Source organism: Pocillopora damicornis, chromosome 10 (genome assembly GCF_964200805.1).
Source record: "Pocillopora damicornis chromosome 10, jaPocDami1.2, whole genome shotgun sequence".
Classification (NCBI taxonomy): domain Eukaryota; kingdom Metazoa; phylum Cnidaria; class Anthozoa; order Scleractinia; family Pocilloporidae; genus Pocillopora; species Pocillopora damicornis.
In genome coordinates, this window is record NC_142679.1 from 13,570,509 (window position 1) to 13,584,685 (window position 14,177).

The window sequence follows — 14,177 nt, forward strand, 5'->3', positions numbered from 1 at the left end:
TTTCTAGCTTTGTGTGGAGATTGATAGCATTCTGATTAGTGAGAAAGGATTGGATCCTGAGGTGCAGGCTAACATTCAACAACTTGCCCAGAAGCTGTATGACAATGTGAGTGGCTCCTCGATCAAGTGTCAATATTGATAATAATAATGTAATAGTGTAGTTTGATTGTCCGGGTGAGTGTAGTCCTGAGAAGGACTGTTGTTGGTTGTCACCACTACTGACAACAGTCCTTCTCAGGACTACACTCACCCAGACGATCAAACTACACTATTACATGTTACCCCCAGGTTCAAACCATCTACTGTAATAATAATAATGATGATAGGACTGAGTGGAGTCCAATTCTGTTTGTAATCATTAACAAAATTAGATGACCCTGAGTCTGATTTGTTAATCATGAGTATGACTGCAGACCAAATTGAATGGCACGAAGTCTTGTTACCAATTAATCAAAATTATGACAAAATTTGGGAAAGAAAGTGGACTTCAGTTATACATTTTCATAAAAAGGCAATAGTAAACTTAGCAAAATGCACAATTACAGCACATGCACATGACACATACTATACAGTTACACAGGCATGACCTGTCAACTGTCTTATTACACTGTCCAATAATGAGTATGACCCATAGACTGTCCTATAAGTGCTCAAATTGGGCTGGTGGTAACCAATCACGTTCAATAATTTTTCTATAGTTTTGATTTACAATTGTAACAATAAATAGATATGATGATTTCTGTTCCAAGGAAAAAGCCAATAACACCAAAAATAAAGGTGATTGGTTAGTGGTTTTGTGGTTTTTTATGTCCTGAACATTATTTTGATTGGTCAGTGCACAGTTGACTGAAGTCTCACTAAGATATTTATTAAAAGAAACAGTCAAAGATACATTACTATTTTTCTCATTGTTTTTGGAGTCTCACTGCGATATTTATTAAAAGATACAATGAAATATACATCACATCAATCAAATGGCCAGCCCTTTACACCCCAACATCTTAAATGGTGATCATTTCCTTGGTTCTTTTGAATTTTACATTTTTTCCTGGGAAGGTTTTGTAAGGAGAAATTATGCTAGTTACTGTTAGGGGTTGAAAGGTTAATAGACAATGATTTAAAACCATGACTTCAAGTAGGGATGAACAGATTGCCAGGGAAGATCTTTCTGAATTGACTGTGCAGGTCAAGTTTGGTTCTCAAAGAAAATGATGTGTCAATTTAACACTTACTGAAAATATTACTTTTTTTATGGCATTGGGGTGGACACCAGAAAGTTGAAGGGCAAGAGGGAGACCAAAGGCCACTTGCAGAAGGTCTGTTGTAAGAGAGAGAGGCAAGGTGGGGTGGAAGAGCTGAAATTTGGCCAAGGTGGCAGCACCTGACAGGGGGGGTTGGGTGGACAATGTGACAGCCTTATGCACCTACTGGCGCAGCAAGCAATGATGATGATGATGATGATAATGATGAAAATGAAAGTTTTAATTGAATTCCTTTTTTTAACAGGAACCTTCTTGTGAATCTGCTGAGAACAATATTCTACCACCTATTCCTGTAGAGGCAATAGAGAGGTGCAGCCCGAAGGTTTTTCCAGAGCTTAATGGAGATGCCATAAGCCGGCACTTGAATCAACAGGAAAATCTTTCTTTGGATTACACAGCAAAAAGTGTGGAGCCTTGTGTCGTGCCTTCAAATCCTATGTCAAGTAGGCAACAGCATTATATTCCGAGTCGAAGGAAGCTTGAAGTGTTGAAGGATTGTGTTGCATACATCTTTGACAACCAGATTTCTGAGGCTAGAAAGGTAAACCTTTTGTATTTTGTTCTTCTTTTGCTGGCTGTATGCAGCAGCTGGATACTGTATATTTCTCACAGATGTTAGTCTTTGTCCTATCTCAATGTCAAACTTCAGATCTTTGTTTACGGTTACCAGAGTAGTTTCTTCCCTGCAGTTTCTAAATGTAGCTTTTCACTATCTCAAAGATTTTTTACAGATCTCTAACTTATCATCATTTTCTCATTTGCTATTTTAAAGATTTTAAACAAATTTGAAACTCAAGTTTTCAAACAGCTTCTTTACAGTGTGGAGCTCTTTCATTGAAGTAGAAACAGTAGAAGCAGTGATTCTCCACCAGATGTATCAACACATTCTAAACATCTTTGGCCTTATTGCACTTGAAAAACATTTTCCCAGATCATTTTGGTCTAATGCAATAGAATCCCAACTTCCCACACCCTTAGTTTCTTGAGAACCAAAACTAGCTTCCTTTTTCTACCAAACACTTTTATCCCTGAATTCATGGACCTCCCTTAAAATTGAAAAATTTCATTTTTTCTGGAAACTTGGAAGAGTCAGGATTCCATTGTAATTGGATATGCTGTCTTTGCTCACAATGTTTGAACAGTGTGAAGACGTTTAAATGTTAACTTGACATTAGTCAAAACATTCACATTTACCTTTTTTTCCAAACAGTTACTTCCCTCTGTGGTCAGAGGTCTGAAGTCCAAAGGAGCCCAATTAGCTCTGTGCCATGAATTGTCCCTCAGGGCTAGACAAAACAGATCACTTCTGGAACATGATCAGTTTGATCTGGTTGTGAGACTTATGAACAGTGCATTACAGGTTTGTTCTTCAGACTGTTGTTATGAACAAAAACTCCAAATGGGCAGGTGTTACTTAAATTTCACATCCACTTACCCAGGAACTTCCATTCAGTGCTGTTGCAATTCTGCTGAGCCCAGATAAAGATCATTCCAGGGGATATTGCTATTTAATAACCTTTGAACAACTGGGGCCTGGTGGATAAATAATTTATAAGAATCAAGACAATTATTGTCTTGATTCTTGCCTGTTTGGAGTTTAAGGAACAAAAGATATTACAGAGGACATTCTTTTTTTCCAATTAATATGTATATCTGGTTTAAATAAAGATGGTGGTAAACCTGTTTTCAAAAGCTTGGAGGCTGGCTTGGGTTGAAGAGTTTTGCTGACTGATAAGCTGTCATAGTTGCACTTATAGAAAAGATCTTGTCATCCTCACTGATCTCCTCTTTTTTGTTTTTTTCTTCATAACCAATTGCTCCATGAATAATGATTGATTTAACCACCAGAGGCAATGTATTGTACAGTAAAGCATCCATGTAGGAATCCTCTCTTTAGGGATAACTAAGTCCTCTTTATTTCATGCTTGAGCAGAACATATGGTGGACCTTGTTCCCTCTATAGGCTTTGCATGCCTAACTTTATTATAACACTGAGTTGTAGTGGTGATAAATTGACACCCTTCTGTGATTCCTTTTATTAAAATTGGTGGTTAACTTGATTTACAAACGAAAAAAAACTGTAATGTTTATATCTATAAGAAGCACCAAGTTGTAGCTGTGATGAATTACCACCCTTCTGTGATGCTTTTTTTTTAAATTGAGAACTTTATTTACAAAGAAAAAAGAGAAAAAGAATTGTAATATTCGTATTGTGTGAAAGGCAAGAAAATATGTCTTTTTTAGGATGATGCAAGTATGAGTAATACATCTGTAGCTGCAGCTCTTTTACCCCTTACAGCTACGTTTTGCCGAGTGAGTGAATTTTCTTTGTTGTTATTATTTTTTTGCAGTCTTATTGGTCAAAAATTGTGTTTTTCTTGAAAACAGTTTTGGGAGGTTCCCTTCACTTAACTCTGTTTATATTGTGATTATCAGAAACTAAATGCTGGTGTGATCCAGTTTGCTTACACTTGTGTCCAAGAGCATCCAGTTTGGGAAAGACAACAATTTTGGGAGGAAGCCTTTTACTCTGATGTTGAGTCTCAGATCAAACAACTCTATGTAGATGAAGAAGCTCCAAAAGCCAATGCTGAAGAGACATTGGAAAGAAAGGAACAGCGTATCTCAAGGAGCAGCTTGACACCTTCAGCAAAACATCGCAGTTTCACAAGGAGTAGAGATAACCTTTCCTCCACACCCAAGGATTCAGGGAGTTCAATCGACATAGACCAGTCCTCTCGAGAAGAGCAGAAACCAGTCCCAAGTGCACTGAGTATTGCTGCCAAGCAGGTTTGTGCTTTGCCTTTATCATCACTGCACATGTCACATTTGGTTATAATAAATTCTCTGTTGTAAAAAGACTCAATCACATCCAAAAGGGGAAAAGGATGAATTTTTTCAGCGAACAGCTGTTAACTCTTTCACTCCTGATGCCTCACCTTTAATTCTCCTTACAATTCCTATGATGTTAGTTCAAGAATTTGGGTATTGGATCAACTAACAATCCCTTTAGTGACATTTTTCTTTATTCTCGTCACTAGTTTGTCAGACATTCTATTGATATTGTGAGGAGAAATTCTGTTTTGGTCACTTGTGGGAGCTAATGGGTTAACTAGGTGTGCGAAATTTTTGCCACCAAATGCCATCCAGTCACTCTGGTGATCATATGGGGTAGAACATCACACTTTTTATGTTTGAATTACATGTATTTGGGTTTTCAAAAAGCCAAGATTGGAAAAAAATCAGTATCCTTCTAAAGGATTTAAACAAATTTATTTTGTGGTGGTTATTGTAGCTTAAGAAATGGCCCCACTACAGTATGGATGAGAAAGATTCTCTGATAACAAGTGAGGAAGGCATTGTATACAGTCAAGCCATCCACTATGCCAATCGAATGGTGTACATGAGGATTCCCCTGGATGCTAGTGAGAAGATGCCACGACCCCCTCCTGCTGCAGGTAAATCAGATTAGGGGACATTGTGAATGAAAGGAGTACTTAAATGATTTTTGTCCTTGTGTCACGACAAATTTAACATGTCTTTTTTTTTTTTGGAAGGTGTGGGGGGGGGAGTACCCTAATTTGGTATCCAAAGTACAGGGACAGGGACGTGTGAGGGGGAGAAGGTGTTTCTCATGTCTGTCAGTAACATTATGAGAAGTGAAGCAATCACATGCCTGCAAACAAACTATCTCAATTGAATTTGGTGCCAAATCAAAGAAATCAAATTGGAAATCAATTTTATTATGTGGAATCCTTTATTGGTCACCTCTGGGAATGAGAGGCCATCTTCACACAGGATGTTTTTGATGTCAGTAATCCCAGGATGCTAGCATACGATCAGACCCTCATTATAATTGACTCTGTAGGATGTGCTTTTCTTCGCTGGCAGGGTGAGTCAAAACGAGTCGGGGAGAGGTTTGTGGGGGGGGGGGGGGCCTGGCACCAGTAATGTGAGACCCTTTGCAGCCCTCTTGCCAACTTGCGTCGCTCAAGGCCTCAGAGTTTCCTGTCCCGTCTAGACATGAACTTCTGTGTTTCTGTGGGAAAAGAAATGCTTGTGCCAAAGACCTGATAATGATGGCGTGTTCCCTGGGTATGCTTGTCATATGTGAGCCTGTTATGTTGCCTACACTGCAGCTTTCCATGAGTCCTCTGTGGCATGGTTAGTAGCACATCCAACCACAAAGCTGAAACTGGTTAGGGAGTGAGTCCACTGAGGTTTCTACTGTCATGAAAAATATATAACATATTGCATTTACGATGTGTATTTTTTTTTTCTGTCTCTGCTGTCAGGTACACAAATGGATGGGGAGGGGTCTGTCAGTGGCACCTATGCTGGGAGCATTGTCAACGGAGGTAGGTGTCATACTGTAGTTAAGCATTCTTGATTTGACCCTTTTTACTCTTGACCTTTTTCTCTATACACTCCTTATGTTACTGATCAGGAGAATTCATTCAATAATCCAAGGGTTCATATGTGGAAAGCATGTCTTTTGTTCTGTTGACCTCAATGTTTGATTTAGGGTTGATACTGTAAGGAGAAACTAGGTGCTAGTCACTCTTTGGGATTGAAGAGTGAAGCCGTTTGTTTGAATTCCTTGATGCCTGCATGTAACAGGCACGAAAGTGTCCAAGAATGAAGATGTATGCCAGGGATGGATACTGAGGGAGTTAAGGGAAGTTGTCATTAGGTTGCTGAAATAAAAAATGTCAAAGGAAGTCTGAACCAAATTGGAAGTCCAGCTTGCTCCACATGCAAACATCTCTCAATGTTTTCACTTTACTGTTTTTATCTTTCGACTCTTAATTTTTTGGGTTTTTAACCACAAGAAATTTCTCCTTGTCTTGGGCATCCTGCCCAGAGTTAATTTGTGACCCTGGTGGAAGAATAGCCTTGCATTCGAGAAAGGGTTAATAAATTTTCCACACAGGCCTGTTATACAGAGTAAGGAACAAGAAACAGTGGGATAAAATTTATACATTCATTTCATACTTAATTTTTTTTTTAGGGAGTAGTGAAGTTGGCAGTTGTATCACAGACAGTGGTGGATGTGATACCTATATGGATGATGAGGATGGTGGAACTATTGCTGACCAAGTGACAAGATTTGTCAGTCGGTTTGTGGATCGTGTTGGCACAGAGGCTGGAATTAGTCAAGTGCATCTTAAGTCTCTTTACACCATGATACCAGGTCAGTGTTATTAGGCAGTGGACAAGAAGAGTGGAAAATCTAACAATTTTAACACAGCCAGACCCTTACATGAACTCGTTATTTCTTCAACCTGTGTTGAAATTTGACTTGCCATGTATTTTGTATTTCCAGATGCAAACAGAAATTTTCTTTGTTATGTTGGTTTGATGTGCATAAACATGACTGAATTGTAGCTTTAGAATACAGACTGCATGGTTTTTTTTACCTTCTTAATTTTTTTTCTTGTTGTTTTGTTTTTTGCTTTGATGGGAAACAGGAGTAGTTGCGATGCACATAGAGTCATTGGAGCCAGTTTATCGTGAATACAAGAACTTGGCTCCAATTCAAAAGGTTGGTACTAAGTACTTGAAATATATGACAACTCTGAGTATTTGGATTGGTTGTTCGTGGCTTTGATGAGGGAAGATTCTATTTGATATAAAAACAAAAAAACGCTCATTCCTGCATGAAATTTTATACTAAAAAAAAAAATCGGCTGGTTTCGGGAAGGTGGGGGATTTTATTGACCAAAAGAGTCCAAGAAGCCAAAATTTTTTTGGGGTGACAGTTTTTCATTAATTTTATTGGTCAGGAATTCTGAGTGGGTGTCGCAGTCACAGTTGCTGACACCCATTCCAACTTGCTGTGACTGTCCCCTGTTTGTCACTCACCGCAGGCCAAGATCATGAGACCCGCCCTGCTGGTGGGGGAGGATATGATGAGCGACGGACTCCGTGCTTACCTCATACCTGACGGGAGGGAGCTCGGCAAGGGAGGAGACGATCAGGGTGGGGCACGTCTGTTGCCCGCTGAAGGAGCAGTATTTCTGACAAACTACAGAGTGATTTTCAAAGGGACGCCAGTAGATCCATTTGGTAAGTTTCTTCCGGCAATTTTTTTGTGCTTTTGATTTTTTAATTATTTAAAAGAGACCGCTCAACCTTTACTGACGATAACTTCCACAAAGGAGCATGTGGTTTTGTTGCCTTCAACATAAAACCCTTACATTTTTCTCTTATCATTAGTAAGTACTTTTAATAGATGGAAATCTTGTGACATTCCTAGGTTATAAGCTTTTGAGAGGTTAGGCTGTAAAACTTACTTGACGTTCACTTTTTATATCCCATTTACTCTAAGGAACAAAGCGATATTGAGTAAACAAACCCCTTTGGGCAGCTGGTATGTCGGCTGATAATGTCCGTGGCTGGTAATTTGTCCGAAAAATGAATATTTGACCGAGAAGCGATGTTAAATGTTAAATTTTGAGGACAATCTCCTAGCCAAGGACATTATCAGCTGACATACCACAAGCCAGAAAGGGGTTTTAACTATTTCATAATCCTCCTGTAAGTTTTCAAAAATCGCTCGTAAAAAAAAGAAGTGTTGATGTGATTGCGGATGCGTATATGCGTATATGCGACCAGCTTTTTAATATCACCGTCACTGAAATCTACAAAACGAGTTCGGTTTCCTTCCGTGTATATTAATAGAGATGAAGGATGAAACTCTTGAGCAGGCTTTGTTTCTTTTCGACGGAAATAATCGGAGGACATACTGATGTAGATGGGGATTATCGCTTGATAACTGTACGGTGATTTTGCACCACGTGATTAAGAGTAGCCCATAAAATCGCGCGCAAAATTATTGGGTGTGTCGTAAGCTTTAGTTATGCCTCGAAAATCCCCTAGTGAACAATTAAGAATTACAGAACATGAATTATCGATAAACCGGCCAGTACCATCTACCGAAATTCAGATGGTGCTGTTATGCTTCATTTTTTCTGTTATCGTATAGTTACTTCCGAGTGGTGTGAATGGTGAATGGTGAATGGAGTTACCTTTTTCGTTTTTCAGCATCTGAGATGATTGTGACCAGAAGTTTTCCTGTGGGATCACTTGTCAGGGAGAAGAGGATTGGAGTGCAGTATTTACAGCACTTGGAACAGTGGCTGCACGAGTGTATTCAGCTCAGATCTAGTACTTTTCAGGTTACTATTGATTCAATACCTTTTTTGTCTTGATTTGCATTCCTGCAGTTTATAAAGTAATTTCAACAACCAGGTTATTTCAAGTTGACAAGTTTGAAATACAAAATAAGATAGACACTACTCGTTGTTAGCTGTAGCTAGTCGTGGCGAGTTTTGGTTTAAAGCCCTCACAGAATGTTTAACCTAATTTTAGCAATGGATGAAAAGTAATGGTTCTGATAATTGGTCTGAACTGACATTGGAATCCTTGAGATTCTCCGCAAACTGAATGATTAAATTTTTGTGTCGTATATGTGAACAGTCCTTTGCAGGCAAGCAGAAGATAACCATAGCAACATAACCTGTAAAACAGATTCTGAAACTTACAAGCAAAATTTTTAGCGGCAAGAGACAAACCAACCTCTTGAGCGAGCAGCAAATAGTTCATTGCAAATGCACTTAGCATTTTACACTGACCTACCAGAATTGATAATAGTGCCAAACATTTGCTTGATTTTCACTATACCTGAGGTTCTTCTGCATTTGCATGAAAATGATCCCTTTTTCATTTTCTTCACCCAACAGATGATGAAATTGGTTTTTGACGAGGAGGTTCAACCGGAAGACGTTGAGACATTTCGAAAGACATTGCAAAGGAGACGTTCACCTACTACGGTTTTCGGTACATTTGCCTTCTGCGGCAAAGGCGTTCCAAGGACGCCGACGTTTGTCATTGAAAAACACATGGAGAGACAAGGAACTCTTCGAAAATCCAAGAAGAAACTCGCAAATGCGTCACGGAACAAGGCAGGTAGCATCGCTCAGATTCGGGAATCTCTCCGAAAAAAACGCCACCGGCACAACACGTCAGATCCACAGAGTCTGGACCACAGATCACCAAGTGGATCCCTCACTACGGATGATGATGATTCTGCGGTCGATGTAAATGACATTTCCCTCAAAAGCGAACCTATTGTCGTTCATGGGGCTGAACGGCTCAGTAAGTTGTCCTACTGCGGTGACTACTCGCGTCTTAAACTTGGAAATATTGCCAAAGAGTCTGCATTCGGACCTTGGCGGATTTGCATGGTCAATGTCACATATACTGCGTGTAGAAGGTGAGGATGAAGTCTTGTTTGTTAGGGTGAAAGTAAGAGAAGAGTCTGCGTGCTTGACTAGCTTTCATCGTTGCCGGAGCTTTTCCCGGTTTCTTTAGCATGAAACAAGCGAGTTTTATTCTCTATTTCGCCCCAGATAGAAGACCAATCCATCGCAGGTTATCACTCCCTCTCCCCCTCTCCCCGACCCATCCCTTGTCATATGACAGGAAAGAGAGTAAGCACGAGGGCAAAAATAGTGTCTTGGGGTACAATGGGAACTTGGTTGATTTTCATTGAACAATTACAGTCTTTTCTCGAGGAAAAGAAGGTAATGGAAAGTTTCATCTTTGTTGATTTGTTTCATATTTCACTGCAGAAAACCGGTTTGGTTCATTTGTTCGTTATGACGGGGCGGATTTTATGTTCAGGCGCCTGATTGTGACAGTGATTTGGTTTAATCTGGGTTCGGGATCCTGAAACTGCGCCCTGTCAGTCTGTTCTTATTACACCTGTTTTTCTCCACAGTTACCCATCAGTGGTTGTAGTTCCACAAAGCATATCAGACGATAGCATTCTCAGAATAGCCAAAAACCACCGCCAGGGCAGGTTTCCTGTTGCAGTGTGGAGACACCAGCGGAACAAAGCCACACTGCTTAGAGCTGGTGGTATTGAAAGGAGTACAATTGGATCAATCATGCGTCAGACCAAAAATGTAGGGCAGGGAGGTGTAGCTAGTCACGCCATCTCTTCATCTGCCTCAGCTGAACAAGAGAAGTATTTTAGTGCCGTTGGTGAGTAGTTAAAGACAACGTCATGAAGGAGCCCTGATATTTGCGTGACACTTTAACACTTAAAGTAACGTTACAATTTCGTTACATATTTACTCATTTCGTGTTGATTTATATGTCGCTGCTTCAATAACAGTCGGTCTCTACTTATTATTTTTGACTTTTCAGTTTCGTTTGGGGCGCTCCTGTTAATTATTAAGTACTGTATCATTTAAAAAGCGGTTACTTTCGGTTATAATTTGAATCGCCATTGCGTTACTAAGAGAACGGAGGGGACGAACATGATTTTAAGTGACAACTTACTCGTGGTAATGCTAAGGCAGCCACTTCGTGGTCGTCGCTGTTAAGTTTTCTGTCGAGCGTATATTGTGCGGAGTACGCGAAAGTATTGTCGTTGGAGAGCAAAGTGGAATGTTCTAGAGCGTGCCTAAATGGTGGGGGAAGGGGGAGAGGGGAGGGGAGGGAATGTATCTTTGGGTGCTTATCACCCTCTTCCTTTGTTACGAAAACTCACAGTTTGTGATGGTAAGGAAATATGATAACCCTCATAATGCCCCTAAGGCCTGTTGTCAGACGCGGTATCTCTGACGTTAATTAATTTGACTGTGTTCATTGACATTTTAGTGGCAGCGACACCTCAAAGTAAAAACAAGAACATGTCACGCGCGAACTCTCTACACCATGGCGTTCTCCTTAAGGATGGTTACTTTGCAGATGAAGTTGATTCAGGTCAACTTGTGGACAGAACCATAATGAAGAAAGGCTGGGAACCGGCAGCTCTCTACGTCTTTGGTGACAAGACATTGTTAAGGGTATGTGTTTATATTGATAGGGTATAAGTGACTTATTCGATGGGTGTAGTGGCTGGATAGGTTGTACACCATAGGTTAAACCAAGACATTACAACAGCAACTTCGTAAAACTCTAGAGAACACGACGTGAAACACACGAAGCAAAAAGAGCGAAACTCAACGAAAATAAAGTTTTCAACATTCGAACAAACTTGAAAAGTTTTCAATACCGGCTTCAAGTTGAAATAGTCACTTTTTGTGAAAGTATCACTCAGAACGTTAAGAACTGATCTTCTTTTGTTACATAACGGTGTACTTGCCCTCGAAGTATAAAACAAGCTTGCCACTTGAAGCGCGGGAAAATGCGAGTGACCAGGACGCGGTTGGTGTTAGTCTTGAATCTGATTGGTGAAGAGGATGGCGAAAGCGAAAACGAAAGCAGTAATGGATTAGTTCGGACACTTGCAAATTGCTGTTGAATATCCCTAATTTAACGAAGTGAACAGGATCAACAAAGATCCTATGAGGAAGGTACTGCATTTACCAATTTCGTTTTGTTTCCCTTTAGCATGTCAAACAAGAGGCTTATCCTAAGTGTGACTTTGTACCGATTGAGGTAAGACATGGGATGCGATTTTGTCTGAATTTTAGATAATTTGCGGTTTATGTATTGTATGTTCTGTAGTCCAGATGACGAACTTTCCTCTCATTAACGTCCATCCATATTTGTATCTCTATCGTCAGCTCCCAGACATCAGAGCAGTTAGAGCAAGTTTCAAGAAGTTTCAGCGTGCGACTTGTCCGAGTACAGAAACAAACTCAAGCTTCATTCGGCAGGTCGAAGACTCTGAATGGCTCCAACAGGTGTGTTGAATCAATGAACTCGAAAAAAATAATCGAGGTGAGAGAGGGGAAAATAGATCCGATATCCCTTGGTTTTCAATGAAATTAAGAGCCGTTAGATTTAGCACACGAGTCTGAACTCCCTGTATTTTTTTGTTCGAAATCGTGGCGCTCTCGGCTTCGATCCAAAAGCCGTAAACCTTGTAAAGCACATTCCTCGCAACCTACTTTAGGATTTTAAACCGAACTTGTTGGTTATATATCGTACAAGAACGTGGAGTTTGAAATGATAATGAAGCTCCGTTTTGTCGCTTGGGAGCAACAGCACAAAATATATGCGCAGCAGTTCCTTTTTGATTCTTGGCACTGTAACAGTCTCAACACCAGTCGGATTCATAAACCATTATCCCTTTGATTTCCATTTGCAGCTGTCAGCCATCATGACGGTGGCCAACTGTTTTGTTGATCTCATTGATATCCAAGGATCGTCTGTCCTAGTTTGCTTTGAAGATGGCTGGGATGCTACTCCGCAGGTAATGGCATAATCACATGGTGTTAGGGACCTTAGGCAGCAGGATGGGGATGCTGAGAAAACTTTGATTCAAAAAAATGAATTTACATTTTCCATAAGAATTTCCGAAATGGCTGCATCTTTTTACCTTTGTTTAACAGCGTTAGAGCTCATCTCGAAAGTGAAATAGATAGGCAGTGTTTCGTCCCAAAGACTTACGCAAGTAGTTTTCCGGCGGTGTTCTCAAACTTGGGGCTTTCACGTTCCTGCTTTGCAAAGGGTGGCTGGGAAAGAAACAAGTCTTGAAAGTGCAAATAATGAGCTCTTCTTCTTCTTCTTCTTCTTCTCATTAAAGCTCTTGTTTCTCTGGAGTCTTATTGCTGTCGTAGTCGTGGTTTACTTATGGTCTCTGTTGTCTTTTACTGTTTGCTGGAAAGCATATCAGTTAAGGGTCGTGAAATGAAAACCGAAGTATTCACAACGGCCGATCAAAGCGAAGGACAATTTTTAAGGGAACCAATCAGAATTCAAAGAAGCTGGCTTCAAGCGTGGGAAAACGCAATTAACGAGGTCGAGATTGATTGTAATTTTTTGCATCTGAGAGGATAAGATGCGACTCGTGATCAATCACTGGTTCAAAGAGCAGATTTATTTATTATTAATTTTTCTTTCTTCACGCAGGTGTTGTCTTTAGCAGAACTTATGCTCGATCCTCACTATCGAACTATCGATGGCTTCAAACTTTTAATTGAAAAGGAATGGCTTTCCTTTGGACACAGGTTCACCCACCGTGGAAATCATATCGCTTCAACCCAGGGAGGATTTACTCCCATCTTTCTTCAGTTCTTGGATTGTGTGCATCAGGTATTTTACGAGATATTGGTATTATTAGGTGAGACCTTGGATATAGAGCCCAGAGCCCATTTCGATCGAATGTCGTAAAACCACACGTAAGTAATCACTACAGCCAATCAGATGTGAGGAAATTATCGCATGTAACAAGGAAACTACTTGAAGCGCGGGAAAACGCGGGTGACCAGCTCGCGTTTGGGTTTAGTTTTGAATCTGTTTGGTTGTGAGGATGGCGTGAGTTTTCTGAACCAATCACACAGTGAAGTCGAGAAAAACAAAAGCAATTTCGGATTACTTTCAATACTCTATTTATAATTGCTGTTGTGTAAAACTTTGTCCATTGTAAGAGTCGGGAAGGAAGGAATTCAGTGGTAAGCTGGTAAGCTGCTAAAAATGAGACTTTTCTCGGCTATGTGTGTGCTTTGTTTCAGCAATATGGGATTCTAGGTTGGGCAGCTCACCCTGTTGTGGAGTGCTCTTCAGTCACTCTTTTCAGTCACTCTTCCACTGTCACCTCATTTGCATAAAAATGCCTTTTTTACCCTTTTAGATAATGCTTCAGTTTCCTTTGTCCTTTGAATTCAACGATCATTTTCTGTGTACTATCGCTTACCATCATGCCTCGATGAGGTTTCGCACTTTTCTTTTGGATTCTGAACATGAACGTTCCGAGTCTGGTTGGATGACAGAGGAGGATCACAAACCAAGAGGGAAATCACTTTGGGATTACATGGATGTTCAAAAGACCAAGTCACCTCTCTATATCAACTTCTTGTACTCGCCAAACCAGACCAAGGTATAGAAAGACAATATCATGAATATACAGAAACAAACAACAGAATTCTCAACAAAATATGAACATCAGAGTGA

General features: G+C 40.1%; 1 protein-coding gene across 1 annotated transcript in view; it reads left to right on the forward strand.

The window, feature by feature from the left end:
• The window catches only part of LOC113675458 (myotubularin-related protein 13), a 29,894-nt gene that overhangs the window by 7,529 nt on the left and 8,188 nt on the right, over positions 1–14,177 (forward strand). The window contains exons 12-30 of the mRNA XM_027192040.2: positions 8–106; positions 1,507–1,803; positions 2,473–2,622; positions 3,507–3,575; positions 3,699–4,052; positions 4,558–4,720; positions 5,558–5,620; positions 6,274–6,456; positions 6,734–6,807; positions 7,133–7,331; positions 8,310–8,443; positions 9,008–9,540; positions 10,048–10,313; positions 10,935–11,122; positions 11,670–11,717; positions 11,846–11,965; positions 12,373–12,477; positions 13,137–13,319; positions 13,858–14,103. Of these exons, the coding sequence (XP_027047841.2) occupies positions 8–106; positions 1,507–1,803; positions 2,473–2,622; positions 3,507–3,575; positions 3,699–4,052; positions 4,558–4,720; positions 5,558–5,620; positions 6,274–6,456; positions 6,734–6,807; positions 7,133–7,331; positions 8,310–8,443; positions 9,008–9,540; positions 10,048–10,313; positions 10,935–11,122; positions 11,670–11,717; positions 11,846–11,965; positions 12,373–12,477; positions 13,137–13,319; positions 13,858–14,103 (3,474 nt within the window). The remainder of the gene's footprint in view (positions 1–7; positions 107–1,506; positions 1,804–2,472; positions 2,623–3,506; positions 3,576–3,698; positions 4,053–4,557; positions 4,721–5,557; positions 5,621–6,273; positions 6,457–6,733; positions 6,808–7,132; positions 7,332–8,309; positions 8,444–9,007; positions 9,541–10,047; positions 10,314–10,934; positions 11,123–11,669; positions 11,718–11,845; positions 11,966–12,372; positions 12,478–13,136; positions 13,320–13,857; positions 14,104–14,177) is intronic.